The 12500-nt window shown below is 38.5% G+C and overlaps 1 protein-coding gene across 5 annotated transcripts in view; it reads left to right on the top strand.

Annotated features, from left to right (window-relative positions):
- Positions 1-12500, top strand: part of gria3b (glutamate receptor, ionotropic, AMPA 3b) — a 108203-nt gene that overhangs the window by 47812 nt on the left and 47891 nt on the right. For all 5 annotated transcript variants that reach the window (XR_003039575.2, XM_017426639.3, XM_017426640.3 and 2 more), the window contains exon 4: positions 8115-8302. Coding sequence is in view for 4 of the 5 variants with exons in the window: in XM_017426639.3 (XP_017282128.1) it covers positions 8115-8302 (188 nt within the window). In the remaining variant the exon portion in view is untranslated. The remainder of the gene's footprint in view (positions 1-8114; positions 8303-12500) is intronic.

Genomic DNA, 12500 nt, shown 5'->3' with positions numbered 1-12500 from the left:
TTTACATACATGGAGCTAAAATTTGACGTGGTAGTAGCAGAGTTATTTACAACATGTACTCTAAAGTTGACATCTTGTGTTCTTGTATGATGCTGTTTTCAAGGTATTGCCAGCATTTCTCAAAATGATTATAAGAGGCGGTGGGTGATGTGCATTCCTTCAAGGAATGCTAGGCCTTTAATTTTTCTTTGCGCTCCAGCCAAGACATGTTTCCACAGAGCTTCGTTAGTCTCTTCAGAGCCACACATGCACCGCTCTGCCTTCGTGTTAATGTCTATAACTTTGTGTGCACCAGTACGTCACATGTTGGAGTGAAGCAGAGAACAGAAACTGACAGGGAAAGATTGAAGAGCTCTCATGAGTCTGTGGGTGGATTTTTTTTTTTTTTTATGGAAAAGAGCTACTCTCCTCCCTCCTGTAAACATTTCCAAAGAAACAGACAGCCTGCTGCTTCTGTTTGATTTAACAGACTCTGTCTAGCTGATTAGGACAACACCTTGGAGGGAAAGTGTTTTGGTTGTACGCCTACTGTAAATACCACATCAAGGCTTTGGAAACCACTTCTTTGGGGCGTTCGCTCTAGGGTTTATGTGTTTGTTGCTATGAAGGTCGAAAGAAGGGGTCCTCAATTAAAATTCAACAAGGTCCACCTCAAGGAAATGCTTTCAAGCCAAGGTCCAGAGAATATACTCTATAAACAAATGTAGGTATAAGATACATTAATAATATATTGATTCATGTAAAATAAATGGATAACCACATAGACCATATTTATTGTTACTTACATGTGAAGCAGGATAAAAGAACAAGGGGAACAAAACATTTTTCTTGTTTTTCTAAAAGCAAACTTTTTTTCACATTCATGTTTAAACTCTGTAATATATAACACAGAGAGTGGTGTCTAAACGGCCTCCAAGAGCAACCTCTTCCAATACAATCTGGAGAGGATCTGTGGATTTTCAAACATGACGGGGGCACCACGTTGCACAGCAAGCATCATAACAAAGTGGTTCAAAGATCGGAACGTTGATACTTAGGACTCGGTTGGGAATCTGCATTCAGTTCTCAAAAAAATGGGTGGATGAGCAGAATCCAGCAAACTGTGATCAATTACAAACAACTAAAATAAAACAAGAATGGGCCACCATTGGTCAGGATTACTTCTATAAGCTGACATCCAGCATATCAGAGCAAACTGAATTTATGACCAAGAAGAAAGGTCATTAGTGTAAATCAGGGGTGTCAAACTCCGATCCTCGGAAGCCGCTCTCCTGCATATTTTAGACCTGTTCTTGCTTTAAAACACCTGGTTTAAATGGATGACTTGTTGCCGTGCTCCTGGAGAACTTGATGATTTGGTGAGGAGGTAATTAAGCCATTTGAATCAGGTGTGTTGGGCAGAGAAACCAAAAACCTCCAGCACAGTGGCCCTCGAGGCCTGGAGTTTGACACCCCTGGTGTAAATATTGACACTTTGCATGAATTTGACATATTTGCTGACTTCGAAAGCTATGGTTTTGTAAAATTGTCTTTAGTATACCATAGAAACAAGAAAAGAATAAAAATCTGAACACATCAAAGCCACAAAACCCAACCCTGTGTCACTGCTAAAGCATTTGTCCGGAAGCTGTAAAATGTTTTACATTTTTTTGAATTTACAGAAATGTGATCTCTGTGTCACTGAAACTACAAACAGACGAGCATCAGTCCAACATTTCACATAATAACAACATCAAGATTTTATTTTACACTGAAGCAGAATGTTTTTTTCACCCTAAAAAAGTAGGTTTGGTGCCTATTTCTCCTAAATATCTCACTGAACTGTTGGCAACAACTTGCAAACAGTAACAAGACACTTTGTGACAGAATTGAAAAAAAATTGCACATCATTCACAGGAACGTAGGTACCCAAACATGCCGTAAGTACCAGTTCAGTGTGATTCCAAGTAAAAATTTGTCTATTTTTTGTAATTGTATCTCCAAATAGTTTCTATCCAGTGAGATACTAGCATTAACTTCGAAATGGTTTTTTGTTGTTGTTTGTTTTTAAAGCTAGCAACAAAAAAAGAGAGGAAAAGTTTTAAAAAGTACGATCAAAAATAAATAAATTCCAATAAAAAAAAGACGGATACACATATGATGCACCAAACCAAACAGACCAGAGTGATTTCTTTAACCACCGTCCCTTGTTTAATGCTTTATAGACAAACACAAATCAAACTGATCTGAAGTTTTTACTCTGGTTGACCCTGTTAAATTAACCAAACTCAGTGAAAACTTTGCTCAAAGTCGACCATGTTTTGAGATATTTTCTTTCCATTGCTACAGTAAAATGGCAAAAAAATGAAATAACTTCTTTGAAATATATTGAATGCATCTTCAGGGAAAAAAAAAAAAACCTCGATGGAAACAGATAAACACAAATAAAGATTTGTACACGGATCGATGCCAAGCGAAGAAAACGGTGTGCACAGTGCATGTAGAGTTCATATTTTTGTTCTTCTCTTTGTAACAGACCATTTATGGGAGAATGGTAATAGTGTTACATCTGCAAAGCTGACTCTCCATCTCTTGCCACTGATGTATCGAGATAACCTTAATACTAGCAAACGTTATCTTTGTGCTTTCAGCTTAGTGGTTTTGGTGCTCAGCAGGGTGTGTCAGTCAGCAAAGACTCTTATATTTACCAGAGGATTGGCACATTATAGCAAAGAGCTGCTGCACTTAGTGTCGGCTCTACTGTCTTCTTACACACCCCATTCAATTTTAATCCTTCATAAACTGCTCCAGGCTCACTTGGTTGGGATCCTATTTTTTTTACCGTATACCTCCTCGCAATTAATGTCGGCTTATTTTCTTCCATTTTTTTATTTGATTAGATTGGCAAATTGGCCACTAGGATCATTGTAATGCGAGTGTAATGATACAGGGTAACAAGAACAAGCGTAGCTGGATCTCGAAAGCTGATAGTTTTAGCTAATGCCGAGGTGCATAATTAGAGGAATTTGCCATATTTCTTTGAAGTTCGAACAGATTGGCTGTAAGATATGAGGGGAGGGTGTGAGAGAGAGAGAGAGAGGGAGAGGGAGAGGGAGAGGGAGGCCTGCGTTGGTGCTCTACACCGAACCCTAATGAGAGGCAGGGAACCAAAGGAGCTGGGCAATGAGATTAGATGCAACTCAATTCAATTACTGCTGAGCCGCCACGGGTGAGGCTTCAAAACTCATCCTGTTAAGAACCCGTTTCAGAGACGACAACGAGGACCGCAGCCCCGTCTCAGCCACTGTACGCTACGCTGCCGCAACATCTCATTCGCAACAGCTCTGATTAACAAGCACACGGGGCGTCTTTAGGCTCCATCTGGGTTCGATAGCAAGAAAATGCAGGAATAATTGAGTTTTTATCCATTTCAGCTGTTTATACAAACTGTACAGTTGTTTCAAGAGGGCGTTCTGAGATTAAGAGAGATCCTAACGCCCCATTCAGGCATAAAAATAGCCCCATTGCTTATTCAAAAGCTAAATTTGGCTGTGAATGTCCAGCAAAGTCCTTCTGCCTCTTAGTTACGCCTTTGGCACCAACAGTCTCTCCCCCCCTCCCTCTCAGCTCACTCCATTCATATTATCTCTGATTCTTCCATTCGAGTGTTGCCTTTATAGCTGGGGATGAACTTCCTGCAACAATAATTGTTCCAAATGATCATGGAGACATTTTGAAAACCTATTTTTTTGTTTGTGATCACATGTAACCGCACCTGCAACCCAATGGTGTTTCAGCTTCAGCAAAATGTAGCATTTTAGTTTTTTTTTTTATTTAACACAATCTCAGCCATCCAAGTTAACCTCTGTTTTGCACCGTAACCTGGCAACGGTGGCTTTGCAGAAACATCCATTCACTTTGAGAGACTTAAATAAACCCCCCAAAAAAACCAGCAGCAACATGTGGAGGTCAAAGTGACATTCTGTCTGGGAGGTTGTGCGAAAGGTTTTTCAAAGAAATGTTTTCCCCAGAACAACAGCCATTACGCCTGATGACCACAGTCAGCTGATATTAAATAAAGTGCAGAGTGTGTATGTATGTGTTTGTGTGTGTTCTTAACACATGACTGGCAGCGTGTAACTCAGTTCTCCCCCTCTCTCTCTGTGGTGTGATTAGTACTGAGAAGCTTGATCAGCACAAGCAGCTGCACGCTGTATGTTTAGCGCAGCAATTTATAGGAGGTGATAAGGAAACCATGTTGTTGTCTTCCATAATTTATGTAGTGGACTGTGTTACATTTTCAGATGCATCACAGCTGTGGGGCTCTACTTGGCAAGGAGGTGCATTAGATTTACAACCTTTTTTTTTCCATGTTGGAAATAAATATCACCATCAGGAGCATTTATGTGGATCTCCAGTGCTATTTAGGAGGATGAAATTATGGACTGGAGGGAGGCAGAAACGATTCTTGTCCAAGAAAGGTGACTGGCAGATTTAAGTTTTTGCAGAGAAGCAAAAATTAACAAGATAATATATGTGTTTAACTGGGTAGTAGATGGTAAAAGAACTTTTATCTGTTGTTCCTGGTGTCAGATTATGTTAAAGGGATGGATAATTTGGAGTTAAGTTCAAAGGAAAGTTTATGAGCAATCAATATCTTACCTGTTGTAGATAGCTCTTTGAGCAACTTCAGTTTTGAGAAATGCATATTGTTTAAAAAAAATCAAATCTCAACAATTTAACAGGAAGAAGGACAGGAATACTATAACATTTCTGTGAAGATACTCATGTAATGCAGATCTGATCATCTTATGTTGAGGGATGACGAAGTTGTAGCCATTTTGTCTTGAAAATGCAGTTATGTACAATCTCATGCAAACCTGTGAGATTTCACATTCAGGGTGTGTTAAGAATCACTCTCAGCTACTACCACACCAAATTTCAAGTCAATATTTATAAAAGAGACTGAATTATAGCTCTTTTTTTTTCTTTTTTTTTTTTAAACATCATTTGGGTGTGGCAGCCCTTTTGAAATTGATGGAATCCAGTTGTAGGTGTACAAGACCTCCAATGACAAGTTTCTGCAAGTTTAATTAAAATTTAGGGATTTTTTTTTTCTCAATTTGGAGTATAAATCATGAAACACAAACTTTTCTGCTGACTTTAGAAAAAACACAAACATGAACAAAAGTCTTTTTTTCTTCTTTTTTTTTTTTTTTTGGACAGACTATTTACCGCCACCAGATTCCATCTCTTCATTTCCATACAAATGTAAAACTAGGCAGGCATGGAATCTGCTGTGAATCTTAAATGAATCCAATTGTTCCTGAACAGTTCTGCTACTGCTGGAGGAGACAAATGCTGCACGAATCAGCAGTTTCAAAATAAAAGAACTGTGCAGTTCAATTCTGACTGGCAGAACAGTGTTCCACTCTTCCACATGTGGGACATTCATTATTATTTTTGATTGTTCGCACCTCAAACCTCATAAAATATAAACTGGAGGTTCTCAGTCAAGGCTATAGATACATAAAAGAAGCCTAAATTCCCAGAGCATTCCTATGTGAGTATTTATCATTATTTTTAGGGCTTTGAGACACGTAGCAGTGCCTGTCAACCTGTGTCGGATTCCCACCATGCCAAACCATTTCATGTCATACACCTGATGTGATTATCACATGTTAAATGGCTCGTTGGCATTTTTACCTTTACCAACCTTCTTAGCCGTTTCCAAACCACCAGAGACCATTTTGACCCAGTTAATCTGCATGACGCCTCTAAATGTGAGAAGCTTTTACTGCTGGGAAGACTGCCATGCCATCCAGCTGGCTCATGGTTGGTGAGGTTTTCAGCACATGCCTCAGATGAATAATGCATCCATGTTATTCCAATCTGCATTTTCTGACTCTGGATTTCAGCTGAGGAGTATTTTTTTTTAAATTCAGCATTTGACAGACCTTTGCGGCTGTACTCATGTAATTATAATCTTTCAGTTTCATCTGTCTAGTTCTTTATTTTTTAATCAGTCAGTCAAGGATTTATGTTTTGCTTGTTTAGTATTATGGCTGCTCAATATTAGAAAAATGTGCTTGCAGTATTATTGTTAGAAACTGCAATCGGAATACATATTTATGTAACTCAGAATAATTATGACTTTCATGTGAATGGCAAGCAAATATTTTTTGGTTGCAACTCAGTCACATTGTGTCCTAATTATGTCTCAATTTGATTTCGATCTATTTTCCTTTTTGCCTCCATTCAGTGGCAATTTGGTTTCATATCTTGACAATTCTTTCCAAACTTGTTTCACATTTCTCACACTTTCTGACTCGAAAATGAGAATGGTTTGAGAGGAGTTTTAGATCCTTGCCATGTCTCTGAGACAATTTTAAAGAGAAACTTTGTCCCTGTTAACATTTTGGAAACCCCCTTTGCAATTTAAAGCTGACAGCAGCAGCCCAGTGAGATACTGGTTTAACATTTTACAAATCAATACAAAATAAAATGATCTGATCTGCACAAGGTTAATTGATTATTCAAATCTAAAATGTATTTCATCCTGAAACACAGTTAAATAGTAAATAATTTTATTGTTGTTGTTGGTTTCCTTTTTCTAACCCTAACCCTAACCCTAACCTTCCTTTTTACTGAGGGAAGAAATTTTAGGGAGGTGATATTGCTGTCATTCCATTACAATTAAAGTATAAGACCGTGTATGAAGCTCCAGGCCTGCTGTACACCCCTTCAACATATTTTTTATAAGAACATGTTTTACTACAAGTTACATTAATAAAACTTTTGGCAAACTGTGGCGTAATGTGACCTGAAAACTCGAGGTCTGTTAAACCGGTGTCTTCGGGCAGAGCGCGTCTTCCTCTCCGGACAGACGATGCAGTGTGTTTCTGCACACAGTACTCATCGAACCGCACGGCTAAAGGTCATCCGGTGGAGATGTGGCTGCGTGAGGAAACGCAGACCCACATTGTGCATTCCCAAGGAGAAGCCTTCTTAACCAATCAGGACGAATTAATAAAAAATAAATAAATTTTAAAAAAACAGAAAATGCCAACTTTAGAGAGAGAAACACAAAGTTGTTTCCTTGTTGCACTTGTTCTTTCTTTGGTTTCTATTCTGTTTTTAAGCCAACTGAGGATTAATGGAGATACGTTTGTAAAAATAAAAAAAAATTCACAGTAATGAAAGCAGTAAATGTGTACTTTGCTTGCTGCCCCTCAGACTGTGACAGGCTATCTGAGTAACACCAAGTCACATCAGGCTATATTAACTGTCTCATGAAATCTGAATATATCTGCCAGAATTCAGTGTTGTCGCCCTCTTTTTTTATTTTCCTCTATATGCATCAGTTACCCACATGACAGGCGATGAAAAATGAATGGAGGTATAGAAAGGAAGCTGATTTGACATTCAATTTGCAATTTCTTTGTCCTTGGTTTAATGAATTACCAGCACTGTGTTTGATTTTCATGAATGACCTTCATGCTCATTCTCACTTGTTCAACACTGGGGATGAGTTAAGTCATTTTTTATTCCTGCTTGTGTTACATGCAATTTATCCCTCCAGAAATAGGGCTGCATTATTCATTCTGTGGTGTGTGTGATTTGACCACAGTGTTTCTGAGCGGCGTCGTTAAATGAAAATATTTCACGTGTGAATTAATCATTAGAAGGGCTCGTTCTCCATTCTTCTGGTAGCATAATGATCTCTTTTCCAACACTGGCCTGGATGAATCTTTCATTGTCTTTATCTTTAAATGTGCAATCCTCCAAGGAGACGGGGCCCGCAATGTGTTTCGCAGCGCCGTCAAAGTTAACATGTGGCTGAGCTAAATGCCATAATTTAATTGATGTCAACTTCAATAACATCAGCAACTGATCTTGTAATAATGCAGAGCTATATTTAATAGCCTTTAAATTCAATATGATGTTGCCTTTTTAATATGCAAATGTGAATTTGTACACCCGTGGGCACAAAAAGCCTAGACAATAAACAATATTTTGGACTTGCAGACTTCCAAACGCCCCTTTGACCTCTAGATTTATAGACAAACTATCATTGTGTGCCAACCTCTTTTGATATTTTTTAATCCTCTGGGTCATTTTCTCCCATTCTTTAGGTTTCTCCATACTTCAGGCCATCATGGAGGCAGCCGTAGCAAACAACTGGCAGGTGACGGCTCGCTCTGTCAGCAGCACAACAGATGCCGCAGAGTTCAGGCGCATCATTGAGGAGATGGACAGGAGGCAGGAGAAGCGCTATGTGATCGACTGCGAGGTGGACAGGATCAATACTATATTAGAACAGGTGAGTCTGATTCTTCAAGTGAGGTCAGGCGTGTACAGTACTATGTGTGATGCAGCTAAACAACTGCACAGTACACTTCGCCCTATGCTACTGCCAGCATTAAAGGGATACTTTGAACTTTATCAAGTGGAGTTCTTATAAGGATTATGAAAGGTCATCATCTAACATGTTGTAGACAGCTTTGCAAACGACCTCTGTCTGGAAAAATGAAGATTAGTTCTGACTAAACAGTTGAGCAAACAGCTAGTCATGATTAAAGTGAATTCCTGCCATCCTAAAACAGCTTTGATCTGGAAAAATCTTCACAGAGGTTCATGCAAATGTTATTTTATAACATTTACACTGCTGTCAGTTTTTTTAATATGCAATTATTTACATATAAATTTATGTAAGTTGTAGGTTTTCAATCCTGGAACAATAATGTTTCATGTGAAACATGTTGTACCTGGCAGAATATGTCAAACAGAGTAAACTACATGATGAAAATGCTGCAGTTCAAAAATGAGTAAAATCATATTTGCTATAAGCACTGTAAAATTTCATTTTGATGAGTTTTTCTTCCAGGTTGTGCTTAAAGGAATAATTCAGATCTTTACAAGTGGGGTTCATTAGAAAGATTATAAACTGTCATGAACGTGGGGATTTGTATTTGTTTCTGAGGTTTTTTTTGTTGTTATTGTGTTTAAAGTTATTCAGTCTTTTTTTTTTCTTGTTTTCTTGGATTCGTCAGCTCTCCACACCTACATTCCATTTTTTAATCAACCGAGCTGCTCTTAATTAGTGTTCCCATTCTCAGTATAGGGAAGTTGCTGGACTTCATCTTACTTGATGACCAACCGCTTACAGTTGCTTTTTTTTTTCGGCATCAGATTTTTCCTTTTTTTCTGACTTTTTTTTCTGACTTATTTTTCTGACGTTAAACAAACCTCAAGTTTCCTTTTTGGATATGCAAGCATATATTTGTACAAATCATACTTGCCTGTAGAGAAGAGTTTATTACAGCCTCATACAAAATCAGTAATGATGATGATATTGGAACAGTATCGGAATAGTATCTGTATCGACAGATATCCAGAAGCTAAAGGTTAGTCCAAGCAGGACCTAGCTGAAAGTGGATTCAGATGTTTATGTTAGCGCCTTTTTATAAACCTTTACATCACTGCCAGTTGTGCATTTCACAGTCATTACAGCAGAATTTTGATCTACCTGTCAGAAGTGCTACAGCTAGCTGTCATCACATTTCTTTGTGCTTACAATTAACCATAAAATTATATTTAAATAACTATTTAAATATTCCATTGTACAATTTTTCACATGGACTGTTAGTTAGTAACTGACTAAAAAAAATATAAACTATATAGTAGATAATTGTAATTGTAATTTTATAACTCTATAAAACATTTCAGATTGGAACTGTTTTAAGTTGTGCTCCTGCTTGGACTAGTTTTACTAACTGGTCCAAGTGAGAAGTACCTACAACAAGTGAGATACTGACTGCTCAAAACCTCTCCCTAGAACCTCACTTCTATCTGTCCCTTTAAGGAAATTTAAAAACCAAAATAACATAATTTAGAGAACTGCTTTCTCTTGTATAAGTTATTTTTTATTGGCGTGTGAGGTTTTTGCAGTGAAGCTGAAGAAGTCTGTGACTGAAGACACACTCTTATTGAATCAGTTCTGGTATACAGGATGTGCATCTTTGTCCAGTTCGCTGAGAAGATTGTGCAACTTTCCTTCTTTCACAATCTGCTCCAGAGCAGCACAGAGGCAGCCTTCTTTATCAGTTTGTTCCATTTCTCTGACTCACTGTCATGCTTATCAGAAACTGAGGTCCGCCACAGCCTGTAGGAATGACCAGTGCCACCCTGGCCTGTTGTAGCAGTCTGCCAGGTTGTCTGCTGGGAGAAATAATTGGACTGGAATGTATAGTGCCAGCACATTGGGGGTGACTATGCTGCTTCTAGCCTTTGGAACAGAGTCAGTCACCTTATTTTAGAAGCTCACTCACATTAAAGAAAACCCGATGAGAGAGGGTATTGTCAGAACTATTAGTAGGATCATGCGGACTAAGATTTACCGTATGTTTTCTGCATACATTTTTGCATCAAGCTGACTTAATTTTGCTGATGCACACAGATTTTTGCACCTTAAGCCAGCCCTTTTCCTCCACCTTTGAGTTCAGGTTGGTGTAGTTTGCCATCTTGGTTGAAAATCAGAAGCAGCCTGGGGTGGAGAGGTCTCAAAGTGAGCAGCCATTTGAAGAGACCACAGACGCTGCATCCTGTTTAATCTCTTCCTAACAACCCAAAATCCCTTCTTTCCTCTATCAGGTCGATTGCCTGAAGAGCAACTGAAAGGTCCACCAGTCCTTGTAGTAGGGGAAACACAATTACCACGAACAGATGAGTGGCTGTTTATTTCGTGCATCTCCTCTGTTTGCCTGCCTCACTCCACTCCACGATCCCCGCTCGTTGCTGCCTGCTTATAAGGCAATCAGTCCCAGAATTGGATTCTGCTCGTTAGCATTTATTTAGATATTGGCTTCTCTTAGAAATCACAATATCCCCTCAACGACTGTTATTTTCTTTTGTTTTTTTATGAATCTAATTTGATCCCAGAGTCATAGTTTAAAGCAGGATTGCTGTTAGTGCTAATTTGCTGTGTCTAATTTAATTCTTGAGCTGCAAATTTCTTCCTCTCAGGAATAGGCTGAAATGTATTCAGGTTTTGTGTTAACAAGTATCAGCTTTTAGGAAAATCTTCAAGTATTCATAACAAATCACGAGAAAGGCATATAAATGGCTGCGTCTGTTTCTTCTGGATAATCTGGTTGATGTTCTCCTGTTCCGGTCCATGTAATCATTATTAATTACTTTTTCTTTGTACAGCTTTCTTCACCGTTCAGATTAACATCATTACCATCGCACAATTTGCTCTCTAAATTTTGTTTTTGACAAAGAGAGATAAAATAATGCTTTTGCAGCAGCTAACCTTCATTGCAGCAGCGTGCCTGGTTTTTGCCCTGGCTTTCTGTGACAACCTCAGCGTGGGACTTTGTTTTTTCCTTTTCTGGAGCTAATTGGAATAATCCGGACAGTGCTGCCAATATAAATGAGTCACAGGCATTCAGGGAAGCTGCTGGACGTCTCTCTGAAGCTGCCCCCTGTTGGGCCACGCCATTATATAGCGAGTCAGGAATGGACCTTGTCCCATTAGGAAAATCACACCAAAAATGGCACCCACTGTCAGCCATGTGGAGACCCTGTGGCTCCAACCTGCTGCTGCAGTTCTATTAAGTAACGATTGTAGACGGATACAGATACATCTGTGGTGGACAGTTTGAACAGTCAAAGCCATTGTCTGCATCCTAATGTTGACATGCTGCTGTAGTCCGTCAAGGTCACAGCAGAAAAGAATCAGAACAGATTCAGCAAGCTGACTGGCGAGGGAAAAGGAAATCTTCTCAGTGGCTCAGTTTTAGGATTAATTGTGAGTAATCCCACAGCAAAGTGATTGTCTTCATCCCAGCCGATGGAGCTTGTGAAGTGTACAGATATCTTGAATAGGCAAGCTTCAAGCTTGCAGAATGTGAAACAGTGGCTCCACAAACAAAAAAATAACTGGGCTGCCCTTTCTTAGCAGTACATAGGATCCAGTTGCTGTCTTTTATTTTTGTACCAAAGTTGTGTTAAAGATAACTAGTAAACAAACAGCAAACTATAAAATATATATTTCTGACATAAATTGACTTAAATATAATGTAGAAGTTATGCATTTTAGTCATAATATTGGAGTTTTCAGTTGAATTAATATTATTATAAATTTCCAACATACAGGTGCTGGTCATAAAATTAGAATATCATGAAAAAGTAGATTGATTTCAGTAATTCCATTTAAAAAGTGAAACTTGTATATTGTATTCATACATTACATACAAACTCATATATTTCAAATGTTTATTTCGTTTAATTTTGATGATTACAAATGACAACAAATGAAAATCTCAAATTCATCATATCAGAAAATTAGAATATTACTGAAGAGCAATAAAAACAAAGGATTTATAGAAATGTTGGCCAACTGAAAAGTATGAACATGAAAAGTATGAGCATGTACAGCACTCAGTATTTAGTTGGGCCTCCTTTGGCCTGTATTACTGCAGCAATGCGGCGTGGCATGGAGTCGATCAGTCTGTGGC

This window comes from Kryptolebias marmoratus, linkage group LG9 (assembly GCF_001649575.2).
Source record: "Kryptolebias marmoratus isolate JLee-2015 linkage group LG9, ASM164957v2, whole genome shotgun sequence".
Classification (NCBI taxonomy): Eukaryota; Metazoa; Chordata; class Actinopteri; order Cyprinodontiformes; family Rivulidae; genus Kryptolebias; species Kryptolebias marmoratus.
This window is presented reverse-complemented; position numbering and strand designations above follow the sequence as displayed.